Below are 25746 nucleotides of genomic sequence, written 5' to 3' on the forward strand. Positions count from 1 at the left end.
GGGGGGGGAGGTGCGCGTGTGAGGAGAGCGCACGGGGGGGGAGGTGCGCGCGTGAGGAGAGCGCACGGGGGGGGAGGGAGGTGCGCGTGTGAGGAGAGCGCACGGGGGAGGTGCGCGTGTGAGGAGAGCGCACGGGGGAGGTGCGCGTGTGAGGAGAGCGCACGGGGGGGGGGGGTGCGCGTGTGAGGAGAGCGCACGGGGGGAGGTGCGCGTGTGAGGAGAGCGCACGGGGGGAGGTGCGCGTGTGAGGAGAGCGCACGGGGGGGGGAGGTGCGCGTGTGAGGAGAGCGCACGGGGGGGAGGTGCGCGTGTGAGGAGAGCGCACGGGGGGGGGGAGGTGCGCGTGTGAGGAGAGCGCACGGGGGGGAGGTGCACGTGTGAGGAGAGCGCACGGGGGGGAGGTGCACGTGTAAGGAGAGCGCACGGGGGGGAGGTGCACGTGTAAGGAGAGCGCACGGGGGGGGGGAGGTGCGCGTGTGAGGAGAGCGCACGGGGGAGGTGCGCGTGTGAGGAGAGCGCACGGGGGGAGGTGCGCGTGTGAGGAGAGCGCACGGGGGGAGGTGCGCGTGTGAGGAGAGCGCACGGGGGGGGGGGGAGGTGCGCGTGTGAGGAGAGCGCACGGGGGGGGGGAGGTGCGCGTGTGAGGAGAGCGCACGGGGGGGGGGGGGGGGCGGTGCGCGTGTGAGGAGAGCGCGGGGGGGGGGGGGGGAGGTGCGCGTGTGAGGAGAGCGCACGGGGGCGGCATGCGTGTGAGCAGAGCGCACGGGGTGGGGGGTCGGAGGTGTGCGTGTGAGCAGAGCGCACGCGGGGCGTGAGCGGCGTGCCTGTGTGAGGTGCAAGCACGGCCCTGCCACCCGCACGCGTCGCCGGGGCTTCGCAGAGCCGCGGGCTGGGACGAGGCCCGCGTGCAGGGGGTGGGAGCCGGGAGTGGGAGCCCGGGCGTCCCGCGCCGTCCCGGGCAGGACCCGCCTCTGGGGCCACCGCCGCCGGCTGGGCTCCCGGACCGGACCGCAGGTGAGGCCGGCCCGGGCAACCCCGGGAAGCGGACGCCCAGGCCCGGGCCCGGCCCGCAGGTCCTCGGCCATGGCGGCCCGTGGGGCACGGGGTGTTTGCTCAACACGCAAGGCCGTCGGCGCGGCCCGGGAGCCGGCACGGGGTGCGCTCGCCACGGGGTGCGCTCCGCTCGCGGGCCGGGCTCCGGGAGCCCCAGGCCCCGCCCGCCGCCGGGCCCCGCCCCTCGCGGGCCCCGCCCACTGCCGGTGCGGAGTCCCAACTTTCCCCCAAGTCCCGCGTCACCGCCGGCCGGGGCACACCCGCCCTGTTTACCCCGCCCCGCCCGCGCGCCCGGACGCCGGACGCTACAAAACGAGCCCCGCGGCGGCTCCGCGCAGAGCTCGTGTCCCCGGACCCCGGACCCCGGTGCCGGCATGGCGCGCGTGGCCGATTCCAAGCGGCATCTGCTGGCCGTCTACACCGGCGGCACCATCGGCATGCTGATGGAGGGCGGAGGTGAGTGGCCGCCCCTGCGCCCCGGGTCCCACACCTCGCCGGGGCCCCCTCCCGTCCGGCCGGGGCGCCCCCCACCCCTGCCCCATCAGCGTTGCTTTTGGTTTTGGTTTTCGGTGCCAGCATTGAGTGGATAGCTCAAGGCGGGCGCTGCACCACCTGAGCCGCAGCGCCACTCCTAGCTTTCTGGTGGGTAAAGGAAGAGAAGAGTCTCATGGACTTTTCCTGCCAGGGCTGGCCTCGAACCACCATACTCAGATCCCAGCCTCCTGAGTAGCTGGGGTTGCAGGCCTGAGCCACTGGCCCTGGGCTTTGTCTCTGTTTGAGACCCCTGCCCACGGAGCCCCATGGAGTCCCAGGGGGAGAGGGAGGGAGGGGACAGGCGGGGCCAGCGTGGTGCTGCTCCCCATCAGAGCCGGGACCCTGGAAGGACCACATGGTGCCCTCAGGGCCCGCAGGACCAGCTCATGGCAAGCTCCGCCCCCCTCTGCCAGCCACAAGCCTCCTCCGGAGCCTGCAGCCCCCCACAGCCCTCTCCTCTTCAGCACACCAGCCCTGTCCCCTGTGTCCCAGCAGCTCGCATACCCCAGACAGCCGGTTCTACCTGGGCCTGAGCCAGCTGCCCTCTGACCTCCTTTCCCTTGGGGTAGGAGAGCTTGCCAAATTGCCAAATACCCCTGCCAGTCTGTCAGCCACTTCCCCATCTACCTCCTTTCCTCCTCCCTGGGTCCAGGAGGAGACTGCTGGCCTCCACCCCAGGAACACTCCTCCACAACACCCTTAAACAAAACCAAACCAGGTCTCAGTGCTGGGTCACGTAGCCCCGGCTGTCCCTGGAAATTCAGAGCCGAGACCCCCCCCCCCCTGGCCTTCCCTGGCCCGAGGATTCGGGCAAGATGCCACGCCCCAGCCCAGCCCGGAGAAGAGAAGTGAAAGCGAAAGTATACCCCGGAGAGGGCAGCCCAGGGCAAGAGTGAAGAGGAGACAGGCCGGGAGGGGGGCAGGGGGAGGGGGGCAGGGGGAGCATGACTTCTTTCCTGCTGCTGTGGCGAGAAGCTTGTCTGGCCCACGGGGCTTGTGTGGCTGGTGCCCAGGCTGACCAAGACCCATGGAGCCCGTGTGTGTTTCTCCTAGAGACGGGACAATCCTAAACTGAGGTCCTAGGCATCTTGGGGCAAAGGTCATTGAGGGTCACTGTACCCCCAGGGCTCGGCTCTGCTGGCTGAGCCTCCGAGCTGTGGAACGGTGTCAGTCCAGGGCCGGGTTCCGGTGTTTCTTTGAAAGTTGGGAACAGAGCTGTGGACGAGCTTGGGGCTGGCTTTGTGAGTGACCCTGGTAACTGTGGGAAGTCTGCTCCACCTGTTGCCTGGCAACCCTGGGCCCTGCCTGCTCTGCCTGCCTGCTCCCTTTCCCTCCCCCCCCCCCCCCCCAGTGCCTTACATTTTCAAAGGATATTAATGAGTTGGTGGTCTCTTATAACTGCTTCAAAGGTTGTGTGCTGTACATATCCTGAGGTGTGAGACCTTGGATATCAGGTTAGAGATCCAGAAAGAGCTAGAAACTTTATCCAGCAAGGCCCATCCCCCGGCAGGAACATCCAGGGTAGGGGCTGGTACTCCTGGGCCGGCGTCCCAGGCAGCTTGGTGGCTTTGGTCCTAAAGAGGGCAGCGAGCGGTGCAGCCTGCTGCCGCCCAGCGGGCTCTGGTGCCAGCCAACCAGGCAGATGCTGGGTGTTTTTGTGTTTTTGCCACTCCTGGGGCTTGAAATTAGGGCCCGGGTGCTCTGGGTGCCCTCTTTGGCTCCAGGTTAGTGTTCTACAGCTTGAGCCACAGTGTCACTGCTGGCCTTTTTTTTTCCCTTAGTTTGGAGCTAAGACTTTCTTGATCCTCATAGCTGGGGTTACAGGCCTGAGCCACTGGCGCTGGCTTGCAGATGCTCTTTTTAATCCTTACTGGATTTTCTTTAATTTTCCTGCGGAGGTGACAGGTGGTGGGGCCCGGCGGGGCTGTGGCGGCTGTCCAGTCCTGAGGCGTCTCATCAGCTTCACCTCCGAGTTTCATAGCGACCGCCTTATGCTATATCATTTGTAGTTTTATAGCCTGGAGAGGGGAAGAAACAAAGTTGGAGGGAGATCCAGGACTCTCCCCGGGAAGGTGGACAAGACTGGCAGCACGGAATGTGCCTAGGAACCATTTCTCCTTGGCACAGGTGCCAGTCCTTGCAGCAGGGTTGGCACAGGCCTCTCCATGTGGAATGTGACGGTGTCCCCTCTTGTCTGCACACCTCCTGGACCCCTGGTTTCCGCAGGGCCCCTAGTTGCAGGGAGGAGCCCTGTGTGGGGCTCTCCTCACCGTCCCATGGCCCAGCTGGTCTGATCACTTGCTGGGCCGGGCCACGGGCAAGTCAGGGGGGAGTGTGTTCCCGAAAGACCAAACTGATTGGCTAAGAAGCAACAACAATGGGGCTGGGAAGGTGGTTCAGTGGTAGAGCGCTTGCTTTGCATGCCTGAGGCCCTGGGTTCGATTCCTCAGCACCACATAAGCAAAAAGAAAAAAGCCGGAAGTGGCACTGTGGCTGAAGTGGTAGGGTGCTAGCCTTGAGCTGAAGAGCTGAGGGACAGCGCCCAGGCCCAGAGTTCAGGCCCCACAACCGGACCCAAAAAAAAAAGAGAGGCAACAACATTTTAAAAAGTAGTAGCTCCTAAGCAGGATGTGCATAAACCCCTTAGCTTTGAAAAGCTAACTCTGCTTGAGTCATTCCCTGTGGGACTGACCGGGAGTGTTTCCGTTGGGGCCAGATAGCAGTGGGGGTAATAGCATCACATCGGCAGCATTCAGATGTCCCGGTCAGTTAGGAAGAAATGCACACAAACCAGCATCACTTGCAATTTTAGGTTTCGGACACCAGCTTCGTAAGGTTTGGCATTCCAGAAAGTCAGAATGTGGACCCAGAGAACACTAGCACACCCAACATACCAAGTCTGTACCTAGAGGACACTAGCACACCCAACACACCAAGTCAGACCTAGAGGACACCAGCACACCCAACACACCAAGTCAGACCTAGAGGACACTAGCACACCCAACACACCAAGTCAGACCTAGAGGACACCAGCACACCCAACACACCAAGTCAGACCTAGAGGACACTAGCACACCCAACACACCAAGTCTGTACCTAGAGGACACCAGCACACCCAACACACCAAGTCAGACCTAGAGGACACCAGCACACCCAACACACCAAGTCAGACCTAGAGGACACCAGCACACCCAACACACCAAGTCAGACCTAGAGGACACCAGCACACCCAACACACCAAGTCAGACCTAGAGGACACCAGCACACCCAACACACCAAGTCAGACCTAGAGGACACCAGCACACCCAACACACCAAGTCAGACCTAGAGGACACTAGCACACCCAACACACCAAGTCTGTACCTAGAGGACACCAGCACACCCAACACACCAAGTCAGACCTAGAGGACACCAGCACACCCAACACACCAAGTCTGACCTAGAGGACACCAGCACACCCAACACACCAAGTCTGTACCTAGAGGACACTAGCACACCCAACACACCAAGTCAGATCTAGAGGACACTAGCACACCCAACACACCAAGTCAGACCTAGAGGACACCAGCACACCCAACACACAAAGTCAGACCTAGAGGACACTAGCACACCCAACACACCAAGTCAGACCTAGAGGACACTAGCACACCCAACACACCAAGTCTGTACCTAGAGGATACTAGCACACCCAACACACCCAGTCTGTACCTAGAGGACACCAGCACACCCAACACACCAAGTCAGACCTAGAGGACACTAGCACACCCAACACACCAAGTCTGTACCTAGAGGACACCAGCACACCCAACACACCAAGTCTGTACCTAGAGGACACCAGCACACCCAACACACCAAGTCAGACCTAGAGGACACCAGCACACCCAACACACCAAGTCAGACCTAGAGGACACTAGCACACCCAACACACCAAGTCAGACATAGGGGACACCAGCACACCCAACACACCAAGTCAGACCTAGGGGACACTAGCACACCCAACACACCAAGTCTGTACCTAGAGGACACCAGCACACCCAACACACCAAGTCAGACCTAGAGGACACTAGCACACCCAACACACCAAGTCAGACCTAGAGGACACCAGCACACCCAACACACCAAGTCTGACCTAGAGGACACTAGCACACCCAACACACCAAGTCAGACCTAGAGGACACCAGCACACCCAACACACCAAGTCTGACCCAGAGGACACCAGCACACCCAACACACCAAGTCTGTACCTAGAGGACACCAGCACACCCAACACACCAAGTCAGATCTAGAGGACACTAGCACACCCAACACACCAAGTCAGACCTAGAGGACACCAGCACACCCAACACACCAAGTCAGACCTAGAGGACACTAGCACACCCAACACACCAAGTCAGACCTAGAGGACACTAGCACACCCAACACACCAAGTCTGTACCTAGAGGACACTAGCACACCCAACACACCAAGTCTGTACCTAGAGGACACCAGCACACCCAACACACCAAGTCAGACCTAGAGGACACTAGCACACCCAACACACCAAGTCTGACCTAGAGGACACCAGCACACCCAACACACCAAGTCAGACCTAGAGGACACCAGCACACCCAACACACCAAGTCAGACCTAGAGGACACTAGCACACCCAACACACCAAGTCAGACCTAGAGGACACCAGCACACCCAACACACCAAGTCAGACCTAGAGGACACCAGCACACCCAACACACCAAGTCAGACCTAGAGGACACTAGCACACCCAACACACCAAGTCTGTACCTAGAGGACACTAGCACACCCAACACACCAAGTCTGTACCTAGAGGACACCAGCACACCCAACACACCAAGTCAGACCTAGAGGACACTAGCACACCCAACACACCAAGTCAGACCTAGAGGACACTAGCACACCCAACACACCAAGTCAGACCTAGAGGACACTAGCACACCCAACACACCAAGTCTGACCTAGAGGACACTAGCACACCCAACACACCAAGTCTGTACCTAGAGGACACCAGCACACCCAACACACCAAGTCTGACCTAGAGGACACTAGCACACCCAACACACCAAGTCTGTACCTAGAGGACACCAGCACACCCAACACACCAAGTCAGACCTAGAGGACACCAGCACACCCAACACGCCAAGTCAGACCTAGAGGACACCAGCACACCCAACACACCAAGGAACGAGCAGCAGTTAGCATCAGGCGACACACAAGCATTGATTTAGTTTTCATGCTCACAGCAAAAGTTTGAATCCTTGGTTGGGTAAGATAACAGGTTTAGGTCATTGACACAAATCAAAACTTTAGATCTGCCAGGTGCTGGTGGCTCACACCTGTAATCCTAGCTACTCAGGAGGTTGAAATCTGAGGATTGTGTTTCAAAGCCAGCCTGGGCAAGAAACTGTGAGACTCTTATCTCCAATAAACCAGTAGAAAGCCGGAAGTGGCGCTGTGGTTCTAATGGTAACTCACTAGTCTTGAGCTGAAGAGCTGAGGGACAGCGCCCAGGCCCAGAATTCAAGCCCCACGACTGACAAACAACTTTAGATCTTTTCCAGCTAGGGGGACAGTGCCTGTGACCCCAGAGCTCCTGATATAGTATATAATACTCATTGAGTCCAGACAAATAAATATAGGCCAGGTGTTGAACAACAGGAATGCTCAAAATGTCTTTTTCCATCTGATACAAGTAACAGGCAAAACACTAAAGTTTCACCAACCATTTTGTAGGGTGTGTGTGTGTGTGTGTGTGTGTGTGTGTGTGTGTGTTGCTGTCCTTGAGCTTTTGTGCTCAAGGCTAGTGCTCTACCACCTGGGCCACAGCTCTATTGCTATTGTTTTTTTTTATTGTTAATCAGAGATAAGATTCTCCTGGACTTTCCTGCCTATGCTGCCTTTGAACCATCATCTGAAGATCTCAGCCTCCTGAGTAGCTAGGGTTACAGGTGTGAGCCATCAGTGCCTTGGTACATTCACCTTTTTTTTTTGTCAGTCGTGGGTCTTGAACTCTGGGCCTGGGCGCTGTCCCTCAGCTCTTCAACTCAAGACTAGCGCTCTACCACTTGAGCCACAGTGCTACTTCTCGTTTTCTGGTGGTTAATTGGAGGTAAGAGTCTGATGGGCTTTCCTTGCCCAGGCTGGCTTTGAACTGTGATCATAAGATCTCAGCCTCCTGAGTAGCTAGGATGACAGGCGTGAGCCACTGGCGCCCGGCTACACTGACAGTTTCAGTGATGAAGGTGGAGACAGGGCGTTGTGGTTGAGGGAGCAGTACCTGCACCAAGTCTGCACAACTGGACCCTGCAGACACTATGTGTAGACTGCAGGCTCACAGTGCACACACCTGCAGCCACAGACCTCGGGTATTGTGTTAGGATCACATGAATGACAGTTTGTTTTATCATCGTCACAGGTGGCATTTAAAAGACTTCACATAGACAGGCATGCATGGGGCAGGCGTGTGGGGAGGGCGGCAGGCCTGAGGGACAGGTGGGCCCCGCCTCCGGGGAGCCCTGGGCTTCTCCGTGTCTGTTCCGGTTCAGGGCTGCTGGCCTGGCCTGGCCTTGGTGCCGGCTGCAGGTGGGCCGGGGCTTTGCCATTGTGAGGCCGTGTGCACCGCCGCTGTTGGGATAGCTTCTGTGCCTGCAGCAGTGCAGAGGGCACCACGTCTGCCTCTGCGGAGTTCAGCAAAGACTTGTCAAGGGGTGTCAGGCACCACGGACCCCGAGCTCACCTGTGGCCCGGTGTGCGTCCCCAGCCTGCCACCAGAGGGAGCTGGCTCCCCACTGGTGTCAAGCCTGGCTTGGGGTGGGGCCGTGGGAAGCTGGGCTCCCGCGGGGCTGCCCGACCAGGGGCCACAGCTGGTCCCAGGCGCTTCGCAGCCAAGGCGTCCCTGCTGCTGCAGAGTGGCCCCATAGCCTTTGCCTGGCCTCCTCCCCGAGGGTGGCGCCGAGGCCTGGCGGGCTGGCCCCAGAGCTGCCCGCCAGGACCTCAGCCTTTGCTTCCCGGAAGCCTCGGCTGAGCCGTTGTTTCTCAGGACCCTTGCCTGCGACCTTTGGTTTCCTTGGGACAGGGTGCTGATGGTGCTGGGCGCAGGGCAGAGCTGCTGCAGGGCACACATGTTTGGGCACCTGCTGTCCTGCTGTGTGCCGGGCCTCCTCTCGGAGCACTGGGCCATCAGGTGGTGTGTGAAGGGCCCGGTGGCTGGGCATTGTGGGGCACTTCTTGGAGGCACTTCCTGCCCTGAGCGGAGCCAGGACCTGTGGGCCGTGCCAGCCACACGTGGTGGGCATTCGAGGTGGGGTGGTAGACAAAGGCTGGAGCAGGCCCGGCCCCCGGAGCCTCTGTTGGTGGGGAGCGTGGACATGCTGGGTGTCAGCAGAGGCAGGACCTGGGCTGGGGCCGTCTGGGTTCAAGAAGAGGAGTCGGTGCCTGCCCCCCCCCCCGGGAAAGCCACCGCATCCGGCATCCAGACAGGGGCACTGGCAGCCCCCCAAGGGCTCAGCATTAGCAGCTGCAGCCTGTCCTCCCGCCCAAGGCACCCTTAGGGCCCATCCGCTCCTGCCCAGAGCCGGGCAGCCATGGGGCAGGCTCGCAGCAGCCAGCCCTGCCCCACCCAACGTCCGGACTCCGCTTACAGTGCTCGTCCCTGGAAAGGGCCTGGCTGCCGCGCTGAGGATGCTGCCCATGTTCCACGACAAGGCATATGCCCGGGACCACAGCCTCCCCCAAGACACGCTGGCCCTGCCGTGAGTGCGGCCCCTCCCCCACCGCCCGGGGCCTTCCCCCTCCTCCTACCTGCACCCCCAGCCCCTGGGATGGGCTCGGTGGCCCCGGTGCCCTTGTGGCTGGGCACCTCCCCTGGTACGCTCCCTCCTTGCTGCTGCTTCCGGCCCAGCCCCAGCTGGGGTGAGGGAGTGGCCCTGCCCAGGGACAGCCTGACCCTTCTCAGGGAGGCCGTCCACCTCAGGAGGCTCCCAGAGCAGCGGCTGGGCCTGGTGGTGGGCTGCGGGGAGTTGGGAGCATGTGCTGAGCCCATCCCAGAGCCGGCAGGCACTGGAGCGCCCCGGGGGGGCATGGTGGGCACAGGAGGGGAGGGGCTTGGTGGGCTTGGGGGGAGGGGGAGGGGCATGGCAGGCAGGGAGGCGTGGCGTGGCGGGGATGGGGGCCAGCTTCTGCCTCCTGCAGCCCCACCAGCTCGGGCCAGAGGATCATCTACACAGTGCTGGAGTGCCAGCCCCTCTTCGACTCCAGCGACATGGCCATCCCCGAGTGGGTTCAGGTCGCCGAGACCATCCAGGTAGGTGGGGTCTGTGGCTGGGGCCGCAGGGTGGCACAGGGGTGGACGGGGTGTCTAGGGGAGCAGGGCCGGCTTGCAGTGGCATGCGGGCGGGGGGAGGGGCTGGGGGTCGCTGGTGGAGGAGGACTGCCCCTCCCCCAGACCTCGGGGAGGACGGGGCAGTGGGGGGGGCTGGCAGGGTCCCGGGGCTCTCTGTGCCTGGCCTGCCCTCCAGGCTCGGCTCTCATCATCTTCCCTGGAATGTTGTTGCCACAGCCAACCTAGCCACACACCTGTTTCCTTCTCCTTGGGGGCAGCAGCTCCCTCCGCCCCCAGCTGAACTGCCCAGCCTCCTGTTTGACCTTGGGTACGTTCCCATTCCGGGAAGAGGGCCTCCTGTGGCACCTGTGGCCTGGTGGTGGCAGGTCATCCACTGGCTCAGGCCCTGCTGCGCTGCTGAGGTCCAGTGGTGCCCTGTGGGCCTGTGGTGCCCTGTGGGCTTGTGGCCAGGCCGTCAGCTGCTAACCAGCTTCAGAAAATCCTTCCCAGCTGTGCCACCCATGGCCAGCAGGGGGCGCCACCTCCACGCGGCAGTCTTTAGATGGGACAGCCAGGCCTGGTGTAGGTAGACCATGTAGGGGAGGTTCCCTCCCCCTTCCCCCCCCCCCCCCCCCCGTGAGTGAGCTCCCACCCCCACCCCCCGGGGTAGGAAGGCCCCTGGGCTCCCAGCCTGTCCCTGGCAGCCAGAGCCAGGATCTACCTCCCTGTAGGAGGTGGGCCTCCCTTCCCTGGCCTCCAGTGACAGCTGGGCCCCCTCTGGTCATCCGCGTGCATGCTAGCAAGGCTCTCAGTCCCCTGTTGCCCCTGCTGCTCTGGAGGCAGCAGAGAGGACCCCATCCAGGGGCTGCTTGGAGCTCCGGGAAGACAGCCATGCCTAGGAGGTGCTGGCTGAAACCTAGGGGCCCTGTTCCTAGTGGGGTGTCCAGAGCCCCCGGACCCAGTCTCTCCTGCTCTGAGGGGAGTCACAGGGAAGTGGGGTCCCCACGGGAGGCATGGCTGTCTTTCTGGCTGCAGGGTGATCACACTGAGCCTTCCTGGGTACCTATCTGTGCCTCGTTCCTTTCCTCTCCCACCCCCACTGTACCCCCGCCCCCATTCCAAGCAGAGGCCTGTGGTGGGCCGGCCAGCCTGCCCTGAATGTGCCCCCTTCCACAGAAACACTATGAGCAGTACCACGCCTTTGTGGTCATCCACGGCACGGACACCATGGCCTTCGCGGCCTCTGTGCTGTCCTTCATGCTGGAGAACCTGCAGAAGCCCGTCATTCTCACCGGCGCCCAGGTACCTGCGCGGCCCCAGGCTCCAGAGCAACGCTGAGGCGGGCCAGGGCTCCTGCCCGGGGAAGGCCCTCTCCCCACCCCGGCTAAGTCCCCCGCTGTGCACTACCCGCTGGGATGTGGGGACCCCTAGGAGGTACAGGCAGAGGCACCCCTGCTGGGCTGTCCGAGGCCAGCTCTGACCAACCCCTGGATCTGGGATTGATGGCAGCCCAGGGCCCCACAGCCTGCTGGGTGAGGAGGCCTTTCCTCTCCCATCGGCCTCACATCTGTCCACCGCAGCCACCCGGGCCCAGCCCCACATACCCCCCACTCCACGCCCACTCCAGCCTCGCTCCCCTCTACTGGAGGCTTTGAGAGGGTGAAGCCAGGCCCTACAGGTGCTTCCTGGGCCTCAGCTCCCACGGCCTCTCCCCAGACCTCAGCCCCCATGGCCTCTCCCACGGCCTCAGCACCCACGGCCTCTCCCCAGACCTCAGCCCCCACGGCCTCTCCCCAGACCTCAGCCCCCACGGCCTCTCCCCAGGCCTCAACCCTCATGGCCTCTCCCACGGCCTCAGCCCCCACGGCCTCTCCCTAGGCCTCAGCTCCCACGGCCTCTCCCACGGCCTCTCCCATGGCCTCTCCCCAGACCTCAGCCCCCACGGCCTCTACCCAGGCCTCAACCCTCATGGCCTCTCCCACGGCCTCTCCCACAGCCTCTCCCACAGCCTCTCCCATGGCCTCTCCCACGGCCTCTCCCACAGCCTCTCCCATGGCCTCTCCCCAGGCCTCAGCCCCCACGGCCTCTCCCACGGCCTCTCCCCAGGCCTCAGCCCCCACGGCCTCTCCCCAGGCCTCAGCCCCCATGGCCTCTCCTCAGGCCTCAGCTCCCACGGCCTCTCCCACAGCCTCAGCCCAGGCCTCAGCTCCCACGACCTCTCCCACGGCCTCAGCCCCCACGGCCTCTCCCACGGCCCCTCCCCAGGCCTCAGCTCCCACGGCCTCTCCTCAGGCCTCAGCTCCCACGGCCCCTCCCCAGGCCTCAGCCCCCACGGCCTCTCCCACGGCCCCTCCCCAGGCCTCAGCCCCCACAGCCTCTCCCACGGCCCCTCCCCAGGCCTCAAATCCCCCTCCTGGCTCTCCCCAGGTGCCCATCCATGCGCTGTGGAATGATGGTCGTGAGAACCTACTGGGGGCCCTCCTCATGGCTGGACAGTACATCATCCCTGAGGTGCCTGGCCTAGCCTGGGGCTCACCCTCGGGAGGGTGGACATGGGGCCATGGTGCCCTGGGGAGGGTGGATGTGGGGCCGTGGTGTCCTGGGGAGGGTGGACATGGGGCCGTGGTGCCCTGGGGAGGGTGGACATGGGGCCGTGGTGCCCTGGGGAGGGTGGACACGGGGCCGTGGTGCCCTGGGGAGGGTGGACACGGGGCCGTGGTGTCCTGGGGAGAGTGGACACGGGGCCGTGGTGTCTAGGGGAGAGTGGACACAGGGCCGTGGTGTCCTGGGGAGGGTGGACACAGGGCCGTGGTGTCCTGGGGATCATGGACACGGGGCCGTGGTGTCCTGGGGAGGGTGTACACGGGGCAGTGGTGTCCTGGGGAGGGTGGACATGGTGCGGTAGTTCCCTGGGGAGGGTGGGCACAGGGCCGTGGTGCCCTGGGGATGTGGACACAGGGCCGTGGTTCCCTGGGGAGGAAGAGCTGGTGGATCTGGTGCCCAGCAGGACATGGTCAACTGATGAGATTTTTTTCCTCTTACTCTACAATGAACAATCATGGGAAACCTCTAGAAATGGATAAAGCAGAGGAAATAAAGTTATTCAACCTCACTTCACAGAGACAGTGTTATTAGTGGCCTGGAGTATTTACCTCCAGATTTTATATCATGTAAACATAATAATTGTAGACAGGTGTTTGGTTTTTTTTTGGGGGGGGGTCCGGTCGTGGGGTCTGAACTCTGGGCCTGGGCGCTGTCCCTCAGCTCTTCAGCTCAAGGCTAGCAATTGAGCCACAGTGCCACTTCTGGCTTTTTTCTTTTTGCTTATATGGTGCTAAGGTATCGAACCCAGGGCCTCATGCATGCAAGGCAAGCGCTCTACCACTGAGCCACCTTCCCAGCCCCCAGTGTTTTATCAGGGAAGTGCAATAGTTGTGTTTAGGAACACATGAAATAGACCGTGCCCAGCACAGGCCTGCCCCTCCCCCACAGTGCCCCGTGCCACGCCGGTGTCACGGAGGCTCAGGGACTTCCCGGCCTTGGAAGGCCAGGCCGGTTCTCAGCAGTTCCTGGCCAGGAAGGGCAGGGTGGTTAGCCCCTCTCCCCTTGTCTCGTCTGACTCTCCTCCTGCCGTACCCCGCCCGTCAGAGGCTGGCGTCCTTGTGCCCCCACTCCATGCAGAGGGCACTCTGGAATCGTCCACGCCCCCAGGTCTGCCACCCGTGCCTGCTCCCCAGACCCCAATGGCTGGGGGTCCACGCAGGGCGGGGCAGGCAGGAAGTAGCCTGAGCTGCAGTTGTCCACAGAGGGGCCACCTCCCGAGGGTCACCCCGGGTTCCCCGGGTCACCCCGAGGCCCGGCTCCGAGCCCTGCCCCTCCTCTCCCAGGTCTGCCTGTTCTTCCAGAACCAGCTCTTCCGGGGCAACAGGACCACCAAGGTGGACGCGCGGAAGTTTGAGGCTTTCTGCTCCCCCAACCTCCCCCCGCTGGCCGTCATGGGCGCGGACGTCACCCGTAAGTGGGCGCCAGAGCGGGCGGCTGGGCTCGCCGGCCCCAAAGGCCCAGCTGGGGCCTGGTCCCGAGCCTTGGGGGGTCTGCCGCCCAGGCGCTCTGCCCCACATGGCCCTAAGCCGAAGTGTTCCCCTCCGGGACTGGGACTCTGCTGCCCACCTGGTTACCACATGTCCCACAAGGTCCCCTGGACCGCTTTGCCACCCCCCAGGAGGGTCAGGGAGCCCAGAGGCTTCCCCCGGGGGTCGCGCCACCCCATCTGGCCCGGCTACGTAGCGCAGCCTGCGAGACCTGCGCTCTGGGCAGCCTTGCTGGGGTCTCAGGCCACTGTAACAGCCCAAGGGAGGGCACCCAGCTCACCGTCCTTCGGCGCAGGACAGCCCCGCCCCAAGGGGCTTCTGCCATCCCGGACCCAGAGCCAGAGTCCTCGTGGCCTCTCCTCAGGCCCTGTCCCCAGTCTACGGGGGGCCTGGGCCCGGGACGGCCGTGGTGTGGTTCTGCCACGCCTGCTCCTGTGTCCTGGCTGAGGCAGCGGCAGCGTTGGGTCCCCGCTGTGGGAACCGGTCCCTGGGGACCTGCAGCAGAGCAGGGCTTCTTTGGGGGCATTTGGGGCCTTGATGCTTTGCCAGGGCTGGGCAGAGCCAGGCCTGGGGGCAGGAGGGGGGCACCAGAGGGCCTGGCCTGGCTGCAATGACCTGCGGGTCAGATCTGGAGTTGTGCTGGGGCCTGGAGGGGAACTTCCTGGTGAAACAGGCACCGTTCCCCAGTTTAGGGAGGTGCCGACCCTCCCCAGAGGAAGGTGGGCTGGGGACAGCCAGGGCCTTGGTCCCCGGGGGGCCACACTCCCCAGAGGGGTCAGGGGTCAGGGAGGCTGAGGTTCTGCTCACAGTCCTGGCTTCGTGGGTTTGCGTCACCTCATCCTGGCTCAGAACTGTAGTGTCTGAATCTGTGGGAGCAACAGAGAGGCCTTCACCCCAGATCCCAGGACTCCATCTCAGATCTGGGGCTTCCACCCTAGATCCCAGGCCTCCACCCCAGATCCCAGGCCTCTACCTCAGATCCCAGACCTCCACCCCAGATCCGGGACCTCTACCTCAGATCCAGGGCCACTGCCTCAGATCCTGGGCCTCCGCCCCAGATCCTGGGCCTCCACCCCAGATCCCAGGCCTCCACCCCAGATCTGGGACCTCTACCTCAGATCCAAGGCCTTTATCTCAGATCCAGGACCTCTACCTAAGATCCTGGGCCTCCACCCCAGATCTGGGACCTCTACCTCAGATCCAGGGCCTCTACCTCAGATCCAGGCCCTCTACCTCAGATCCTGGGCCTCCACCCCAGATCCCAGGCCTCCACCTCAGATCCCAGGCCTCCACCTCAGATCCCAGGCCTCCAACTCAGATCCTAAGCCTTCACCCCAGATCCCAGGCTTCCACCCCAGATCTCAGGCCTCCACCTCAGATCCAGGGCCTCTACCTCAGATCTCAGGGCTTCCACCGTACCCAGGACAGCTGCCTCTGGCCAGCAGCTTCTGGGCTGGGCACGGAGGCCACCCACCCTTGGCCCTATCCCCCCACGCCCAGTCCCCAGCCCCCGCCCTGAGATCCCACACACTTATGTGCTGGGGTGTGGGAACCTGAGCTCCACCCATCCACTGATGTCAGGCTGCCCGGCTGGTTCCAGCACCCGGGTTGGGAAAGCCCTGGCTGTGGCTGGGGTGTGGCCCCGGGGCGCAGGAGACAGGTAGGTGTTTGTGTTCACCGCCTACCAGCCGGCTGGGAATCCAGATGCGGGGGGGGGGGGGGGGGGGGGAGGGGGGGAGGCTCCCACGAGCTGGCCCCCACCCTCTGGGAAGAAGTGAGCTGGAGGGCCTTCCAGGTGGCAGGCAGGCAGGCAATGGAGGCAGTGGTGGTAGGGAGAGCTTCCCTCCCCCCCTCCTCTCCCCCTCCCCCTCTCCCTCCTGCCAGAGGCCGTAGCCACTCCAGGTAGGGACAGACAGGGGAGGGGGGGTCAGGCTGCCCACAAGTTGGGGTCTTACACCCCACTGCGGAGGCCCTCCTCTGCACCCCACGTGGCCGCCGGGCGAGGCCACGTCCCACACATGTGGCTCCCTGCCGGCCCCCTGGCTGTAGACCAAGGCATTGCCCGCCTGGCTGGCCACTCTGCCCTCCCTTCTCCGTCCTGGGTATGGGGGCCCTGCCCCTTGGCTCCAGGGCCCCTGAGGGGGAACTCCAGGGTTCCACAGAGCTCTTCTCTGGCTCCTGCCAAGGGAGTGGCCTTTGCCCCGTTCCCCTCTCCTGCCCACCCCGCCCCGCCAGATCTGAGGTGATCCGGCTCACACAGCAGGCCACGTGGGCCTGTAGCTGCCCGTGGGGTGGGGATACCACGGGGTGGGCAGAAGAGCCCTGGAGGAAGGCCCTGGAGCCTGGTGCTGACCTGGCTTCTGCACACCACACTTCAGGCACTGGTCTTCCTTTCCTGGGTTTCAGTTTCCCTGGGCTGAGCTGGAGCCCCCTCCTCGCCCCCAGTGTCACAGTGCTAGGGGACTGCCCCCCGCCCCCCCCCCCACGGGCTGCAGGGTCAGGCCCCAGGCTTGCCTGCCAGCCCTACCCACACTGGCGGGGTCCCTCAGGCTGGGGTGCAGGCTAACCGTTCCCGGCTCCCAGGCCGCGCCGGGAGGAGGCGATGTGCTGCGGCTACAACCCGGCAGATTGGGTCGAAGCTGCCAATGCTGCTTTCCTCCAGGATGAGGGTCCAAAGACTCAAGCAATAACTTGCTGACTATCTGGTCAGAGGACTCTGCAGGGGCTCAGCGGGGAGCCGCAGGCAGACAGCTGGAGCCCCGGCTGTGCTCCTGGAGAAATCAGGACCAGGAGGGCCGGAGGGGTGCGAGCGCAGGCGGCCGGGTGGTCTGCGGCTCCAAGCCCTCCTCTGTTCCCACAGTCAACGCGGAGCTGGTGCGGAGGGCCGGCGGCAAAGGCCCGCTGCGCGTGCACAGCTGCATGGAGCAGAAGGTGGCCCTGCTGCGCCTCTACCCTGGGATCTCCGCCTCCATGGTAGGGGGCGCCTGCTGCCGCCTGCTGCCGCCCGCTGCCTCCCGTGTCCACTCTGCGCCTGCTCTGGCTCCCCTGCCCATGGGTCCCCGGGACTTCCCTGCCACCTGAGTGCCCGGGGCAGCTGTCACCCCGCGTGGCGCCCGCTTCCCTGCACCCCAGGCCCAGGCCCAGCCTCGCCGTGTGGCCGAGGCCCTCCCAGCGGTGTCTGGCCTGTGTGGGAGGTCTTGCGCCCTCCCGGCCCTCCAGGCTGGTTAGGGATGTGGGCTGGTCAGTGTGGTCAGTCAGTGCGGACATCTGAAGATGTTCTGGACCACCAGGTCTGCTGCCCCTGACCGCCTAGGGCCGGTCTGGAGTGGCCGTAGGACTCTGTTCTGCTTGCTCTCGCCCTCGCTCTCTCCCTCCCCCTTCACCCCTCCCGCAGCTCACTAGGCCCGTGTGGGCCTCTCACGCTAGAGCCTCCTGCCTCAGCCTTCCAAGTTTGGGGACTCTGCTCTTTCTCGGTGATCTCTTTCTTGGTGAGCTCTCGCTCCTGTGGTGGCTCAGGCCTGGCTGCTCCCTCTCCTGTGTTCTGAGATGCTGACAGGACCCCAGCCTGCTGGGGTTGAGGGCAGGGCCAGCGTTCTAGGTAGCCCTGGAGTGACTGGGAGGGAGCGCCGCCCGGCCTGCCCCGGGCCCTGTCTCTCCCACCCCACCATTGCCCTCACTCTGGACACGGGGGAAGCGAGGAGGCCTCTAGCCACAGCGGAGCAGAGAGGGGTCTGGCTGCTCCAGTTTGCGGCAGTGTGCCGGGCCATGTGCCGGCACGGCTGCCCAGCACCCCCGCCCGCCCCCACCCAGGTCCGGGCCGTCGTGCAGCCCCCACTGAAGGGCCTGGTCATGGAGACCTTTGGGGCCGGGAACGGTCCCACCAAGGAGGACCTGCTGCAGGAGCTCCGCGCGGCCGGGGAGCGCGGCCTGCTCATCGTCAACTGCACCCAGTGCCTCAGGGGGACCGTGACCTCAGACTACGCATCGGGCCTGGTAGGGTGGGACACAGGTGGGGGGGGGGGGACGGGACTGGACGGGACGGCTGGGGCTGAGCGACCTGGCTGGTCCACGTGGCCCTCTGCAGGACAGGGCGGGAGCCGGCATCGTCTCGGGCTTTGACATGACAGCAGAGGCCGCGCTGGCCAAGCTGTCCTACGTGCTGGGGCAGCCAGGGCTGAGCCTGGAGGACAGGAAGAAGGTGAGCCCAGCCGGGGTAGGCGGGGCCGGCGCGCACATGCGCATGCGTGTGCCCGACTCCCGAGGGGTGTTGGCTGGCGCACACGCTCAGAGGGCAGGGGGCAGGGGAGCGGGCTCCCTGAGGAGGGGAGGGCCCCCTCGGCCCTCACCTGACCTCCTGTTCAGGCCCGCCCTTCCCTGCGAGGTTTCTGGTTCTGGTCCTGCTGAGCTCCCCACAGTTCCCAGACCCCCCCCCAGGGCTCACGGGCACCGCACCCGGTGAGGCCTTGGGTAACACCAGCCGCGGCCACTCTTGAGTGTGAGGATGGAGGGGGAGCACGGGGTGGGGGGCAGGCCTGGGAGCCCCTCCGCTCTGCCCGGGGTCTTGGCCCTCATAGCAGCTCAGGACGCCCGCCCCGCCCTGGCCGGGCCTGTTAGCCGCCCCGTCCCCCTCCAGCTGCTGGTCAAGGACCTTCGAGGGGAGATGACTCTGCCGATGCGGGATGAGTGCGGGTCCCCGCCGCAGGACCGCACGCTGGCCTGCAGAGTGGACTGGCTGCTCGGGCTCGGCGGTGGCCAGGTACTCCCCCGTGTGGCGCAGCCTGGGACTTGGGAGGCAGTGGAGGCACCCCACGGGCTGGGCAGCGTGCGGGTGCCCAGGAGGAGGACTGGGGCTCCCAGACTCAGCCCACGCCTTCACCCGGGCACGTGGCCCGGCCCGACTCCTCCCGCTTCATAACCAGATGCTGGCCGAGGACCCCACGCTGTGACCACCTGCCCCTGGGGAGCGTCCAGGGCTGGGGGGGGAGCAGCTGGGGGCAGAGCCTCTCTTAGGGCAGCCTCAGCCTGCGGGCCTCCTGGCCTCCTTTTCCTCCTGAGCTGTCTCACCTACTGCTTGCCTGCGACAGGCGCTGTGGGCCACGAGCAGCAGCTCTGTGGTGGGTCAGCCCTGGGCACCAGACACGCGGGCCCTCGGGGAGCCCCTGGGCGGCAGGTGCTGCAGCAGGAGGCCCCATGGAGAGACTTCAGCAAGGCTCTTGCTTGGGGGAGCACAGGTTCCCATGTCCCCCTCGGGACAACAGGACTCAGTCCCGCCGGCAGGGGTGGGGGGCTGTGGTCAGGAAAGAATCCAGTGGCCTCTACACTGACCTTGCTGGCAGGTGGGGGAGGGGGCAGGAGACCCTCTGAGAGAGGCGGTGGGCACCTCCCTGGGTGGGGTGTGGGGAGCAGGCACGGCGCGTGCGGTCCAAGAACCACCGGCTGCCCTCCGAGCACTCCAGCTCTCTGCCTCCCCACAGGAGGCCGACGCCATGCGGGCCACCCTGGCGCCCAGCCTGGCCCTGGCTGCAGCCCATGCTGGTGACCTGAAGGCCCTGCAGGATCTGCTGGAGCTGGTGAGCCGCCCGGCCAGGGACCAGGGCAGGGCTCGCGCTTGGGGCACCCGGGCCTCACTGCGTCCCCGCCTGCCTCGCTGGGCAGCAGCGCTGGTCTGTCCACCCCGGGGCCTTGCTGCAGCCCAGGAAGCAGGCATGGGCCCCTCCCTGTGGCCTGCGGGGCCCTGACCGCCCGCTGGCGGCCCGTGTGCTCTTGTGTGGCCCCAGGACGGAGACTTGAGCCTGAAGGATCCTAAGGGCCAGACGCCGCTGCACATGGCCGCGCGGAGGGGCCATGAGGCTGTGGTCGCCATGCTGCTGCAGAGAGGCAGGGACATGAACGCCCTGGACGAGGACGGGCACAGCCCGCTGCTGCTGGCTGTGAGGGGCAGGTACTGCCCGCACGGAGACGGGGTGCAGGGCCAGGGCAGCCGCGAGACCCGAGGAGGGCCATGTGCCAGCCTGCTGGCCCCACGTCCCCTGGGTGCCGGCCCCGGCCGGGCAGGGCCGGGCCGCACGCCCACTGTGTCTGTTTCCTTGTGCCTCAGTTGCCTTTGATGCTCAGATACATCAGAACCTCTGTCCCCTGGGGCCGTCCAGGCCCCCGGGCTCCAGACCAGCCTCTCCCCGACATTTTCCCACTGGGGTGGGTGGCCTGCGGGAATGAGTTATGGAAGGGCACGCCGGTCCCCCGTGGGAGGCCGGTGTCTGATCCCAGGTTTACTGGCCGAGGCGGGGGCTGAGCCTTTGTCCGGAACAGGCCTGGCGGGTTGGTGGGGGCGATGGTCGCTGTGGGGTGGCCATCACACCACTCTGGGGTGATCCTGGCTGCACATCTGACTGGGCATCTCGTGGCGTGGGCAGGTGGGTGGGGAGGATGAGCTCACCTGCCCCGCCCGCCTTCACCACGCTCCAGCCGGTGCCCCTCCCTCCCATGCCTGAGTGCGTCTGAGCATGGCTGGCCGGGCCTCCCAGGGCCCAGCCGGCGGCTCCGAGGATGGCGGGGCAGCCATGGCATTAGGCACCCAGCACCTGGCAAGAAGGGAGCTGGCGATGAGAGCGGCACTCTCCTGGGCAGCCTTGTCTTCGCTCTCACGCTCTTCCTTGGCCTTGCTGGAGCCCCTTGTCCCATGGGCGAGCTGCCCCTCCCCAGCCAGGAAGCCACGCCACGCCCCCCCCATCACGGGCAGCCAGGACACCATTCATGTGTCTGTGGCCCTTCCTTCCCGGCCAGCACCCATCCCCCACCCGCACCCATCCCCAACTACACCCAACTGCAGGCATGGGACACGCCTGACTCAGTTTCCCCAGAGCTATCCCTGGGCCCCGTGGCGGGGGGAGGGGGTCGCCTGGGGTGCGTGTGAGAGGAGGACTAGCTGACTCAGGTGCGGGACTGTCCCCAGGGCGCCGGCCCCAGGGTGTCCTGGGAGGCATGGCTTGGGTGGGGTTGCCGCTCAGCCAGGGCCAAGGATGCCTGCTGACCGGTCATCCAGACCCCCGGGAAAGCTCCCTGGACTGGGGAGGTCAGGGGCATGGATGGGCACTGCCGGCACGGGGGGAGGGGGGGACTCGCAGTGGCCCAGCCTGAGCAGGCCTGAGAGCAAAGAGCCGGGTGCTCAGTGGAGCCCCTCTCCCCCCCCCCCCCCGCAGGCATCTGAGGGTCATCCAACGTCTGCGGGCGGCTGGGGCCCAGCTGTCCTCCCAGGACCTGGAGGATGTGGGGACGGAGCTGTGCCGGTGAGGGGGCAGGGCGGTGCAGGGGAGGGGGAGGGGGCATCCTGGCGTGGGGAGTGGGGAGGGACGGCAGGCCCAGCCCGGCCCAGGGCAGAGGCGGCGGCCCAGGCCACCATCTGGGGTTTGCTCTTGCTGGTGCGAGGCAGGGAGGGGCAGGAGGGTTAAGGCTGGTCTTGGCTTTGAAAGTTCCAGGGCCATACCCCAGGCAGGCCTTTGTGGCTCATGACAGATGGGCAAACTGAGGGAGTAGGCCGGTCCTGCGGAACCCGGGCTCAGCCGGCCTGAGCTGCTTGGCTGGCTGGCTGGGGTGAGGTGGGGCTGGCTGCCCCCGGTGCGGGCGTGGGGGCCTGGGCGGTTCCTCCTGAGGCCCTCCTGTGTGGCGGCACCCCAGCTCCTGCCTGCCCCCCTCTTGCTGACAGGCCACTCCATGGCCCGCTCCGCCCTTGGTTCTGTGGGGTGGGGTCTGGGCTCCTCCTTACCCCGCACCGGCTCCAGCACCCCCAGGGCTGTGTTGTGAAATATGAAACTGGAGCTGTGCAGGGAGAGGTGTGCGTCTGTGCACACGCGTGTGCGCATGCGCTGGACCTGAGTCACAGCCACACCCACTGTGAAACTGGACTCCAGCCCCAGGGCCTGGCTCTGCCTGATCAGCTGTTTGAAGCTGGCTTGGCACTGAGAGTGGGGGGGGCTGGTGACGGTGGCCCCCAGGCCCTGACGGCCCTCCCCCCCCCCAGGCTGGCATCCAAGGCAGACTGCACTGGCCTGCAGGCCTGGTGGCAGGCGGGGGCCGACCTGACACAGCCCGGGTACAACGGGCACACTGCCCTGCAGGTCGTAAGTACTTCTTGCACCCCGGCTGAGACAGCGCCTCCAGGAAGGCCACTCTGACTGTCCCGCCCGCTCCTCCTCACCCCCAGTTCCTCCCAGGAACCCCAGTCCTCTGGGGACACGCTCTCCCACATCGGCAGCACACGGGGCCCTCCTCTGGGTCTGGGGCCGTGGAGAGGAGGGTGGGGCACCCTGTTTGTGGGCAGGGGAGCAGGTGTAACGAGGAGGTGTCCTGCATGGTGGGCAGCCCCTCCACGCCTCTCCCCTGCAGGCGGAAGCAGCAGGGAAGCCCGACGTGGTGGCCCTTCTCCAGAGCCTGAAGGACAACCGCGTAAGCGCCTGGGTGGATGGGGGCGGGGCGGGTGGGCGGGGCCGGAAGGCCCACTTCAGACCCGGCCTGTGCCAGTCAGGGCCTCGGCGGCCCAGAGACACACACGCACACCACACACACACACAACACACACCACACACACAGCACACACACACACCACCACACACACACACCACACACACACCACCACACACACACACCACACACACACCACCACACACACACACAGCACACATACCACACACACACACACCACACACACCAGACACACACCAGACACACCAGACACACACACCACCACACACACCACCACACACACACACCACCACACACACACCACACACACACCACCACACACACACACAGCACACACACACCACCACACACACACACCACACACACACACCACACACACACCACACACACATCACACACACACACACCACACACACACCACCACACACACACCACACACACACCACACACACACACACCAGACACACACCAGACACACCACCACACACACCACCACACACACACACAGCACACACACACACCACCACACACACACACCACACACACACACCACCACACACACACACCACACACACACCACACACACACACACCACCACACACACCACCACACACACACACCACACACACACACACCACCACACACACCACCACACACACACACCACACACACACCACACACACACCACACACACACACACCACACACACACACCAGACACACACACCACACACACACCACACACACACCACACACACACACACCAGACACACCAGACACACACCACACACACACCACACACACACCACCACACACACACACCACCACACACACACACCACACACACCACACACACACCACCACACACACACACAGCACACACACACACCACCACACACACACACCACACACACACCACACACACACACCACCACACACACACACCACACACACACACCACCACACACACACACCACACACATACCACACACACACACACACACCACACACACACCACCACACACACACACCACACACACACCACACACACACACCACCACACACACACCACACACACACACCACCACACACACACACACACCACACACACACACACACCACACACACACACCACCACACACACACACCACACACACACCACACACACACACACCAGACACACCAGACACACACCAGACACACCAGACACACACCACCACACACACCACCACACACACACACCACCACACACACACACCACACACACACCACACACACACCACACACACACACACACCACACACACACCAGACACACACACACACCACCACACACACACACCACACACACACACCACACACACACACCACACACACACCACACACACACCACACACACCCACACACACACACCACCACACACACACACCACACACACACACCACCACACACACACACCAGACACACCAGACACACACCAGACACACACACACACCACCACACACACACCACACACACACACCACCACACACACACCACACACACACCACACACACACACACCACCACACACACACACCACACACACACCACACACACACACACCAGACACACCAGACACACACCAGACACACCAGACACACACACCACCACACACACCACCACACACACACACCACCACACACACACACCACACACACACCACACACACACCAGACACACACACACCACCACACACACACACCACACACACACACCACACACACACACCACACACACACCACACACACACCACACACACACACACACCACACACACACCACACACACACCACACACACACCACACACACACACACACCACACACACACCACACACACACCACACACACACCACACACACCAGACACACACACCACCACACACACCACCACACACACACCATCACACACACACACCACCACACACACACACCACACACACACCACACACCAGACACACCAGACACACACCAGACACACCAGACACACACACCACCACACACACCACCACACACACACCACACACACACACCACCACACACACACCACACACACACACCACCACACACACACACCACACACACACACCATCACACACACACACCACCACACACACACCAGACACACCAGACACACACACCACACACACACACCACACACACACACCACCACACACACACCAGACACACACCACACACACACACCACACACACACACACACACACACGCTGGGGGCCCAAGGGTGTGTGCACTCCGCCTGCCCATCTCCCAGTCTCCATTCCATTATGTGATGCTTCTGGAGAATTCCCAGCCGGCTGGGTTCCCCTACCAGGAAGCTGGTAGAGTCCTGAGGCAGGGCGCCCATCGCCCGGGCTTCATGCGTTCTTAGCAGATCCCTCATTTTCAGGAAGTACAGCCTGATGTCTAACCGGAGGTCACCCTGCTGCAGTGGGCACTATTTCTTCTTGCTGAGACCAGCTGGAGGGAACTCAGGAGCCCACCCGCCCTCTGGCTGATGCCCCTCCCTCCCTCTGACTGATTGCCCCCCCCCAGATGGATTGATCCCCCCTGACTGATTCCCCCCAGACAGATGCCCCCCCCAGGACTGCTTCCTGTCAAGCCTGATGGTGGTTGCTGGGCAAGATAGCAATAAAGTGGGCGGCTCACCTGCGTGCTCCCCGAGCCGGCTGGACGAGTCTGTCGGCTGTTCTCGTGGGCGGTGGGGACCTGCGCCCCGGCACCTGGGGCGGGACCCCCCGCATGCTGACCTGCTCCAGCCGTGTCCTCCCCCGGCGGCCCCCGCCCCATCTTCCCATGCCCGCCATCTCATCTGGCATTCGGCCACCTCCTCCAGGCGGCCCTTGCTGCGCGGCTGCTCTGGCTCTTCCCGGCCCCTGGCAGTGAGCCCCAGCGGCGTCCATCCCCACCCTTGGTATATACCAGCCCGGATCCCCCACCTAAGCTGTGCGGGCCGCCCGGCCCAGGGCAGAGCGCTGTGTCCTGCCTGCTGCAGGCGTGCACGGCGGCTGAAGTCGGGGATCTGACACGTGCTGGGTTTGGGGCTTGAGCTCTAAATGTCCAGCAGGGGCTGAGCTACCCCCAGCCCGGGACTCAACACGAATCCCTGGCCACCCCTCCTGCCACCCACAGCCACTGGCTGCAGTCCCGTGCACGGACTCCAGAGCCGGGGAGGGCAAGGTGTGACCCCAAGGGCCAGCCCTG

General features: G+C 64.1%; 1 protein-coding gene across 2 annotated transcripts; it reads left to right on the plus strand.

Moving 5' to 3' along the window:
- The first annotated feature begins 1327 nt into the window (after nt 1-1327).
- Aspg (asparaginase) lies at nt 1328-25216 on the plus strand. 2 transcript variants are annotated; one of them, XM_042696897.1, is made up of 16 exons: nt 1330-1509; nt 9242-9350; nt 9790-9901; nt 11096-11221; nt 12347-12430; nt 13807-13933; nt 16871-16983; nt 17821-18003; nt 18095-18208; nt 18644-18766; nt 19485-19580; nt 19788-19951; nt 21210-21296; nt 22028-22127; nt 22393-22452; nt 24932-25216. In XM_042696897.1, exons 1-16 carry the CDS (start codon nt 1428-1430, stop codon nt 24950-24952), a joined length of 1701 nt encoding a protein of 566 aa, XP_042552831.1. In that variant the 5' UTR covers nt 1330-1427; the 3' UTR covers nt 24953-25216. The 2 variants fall into 2 exon arrangements, with proteins under 2 accessions (XP_042552832.1, XP_042552831.1); XM_042696898.1 differs by lacking the exon at nt 21210-21296 and having other exon boundaries at nt 1328-1509.
- Nucleotides 25217-25746: the final 530 nt, after the last annotated feature.

This window comes from Dipodomys spectabilis, unplaced genomic scaffold (assembly GCF_019054845.1).
Source record: "Dipodomys spectabilis isolate Male_0828 unplaced genomic scaffold, ASM1905484v1 ptg000212l, whole genome shotgun sequence".
Taxonomy (NCBI): Eukaryota; Metazoa; Chordata; class Mammalia; order Rodentia; family Heteromyidae; genus Dipodomys; species Dipodomys spectabilis.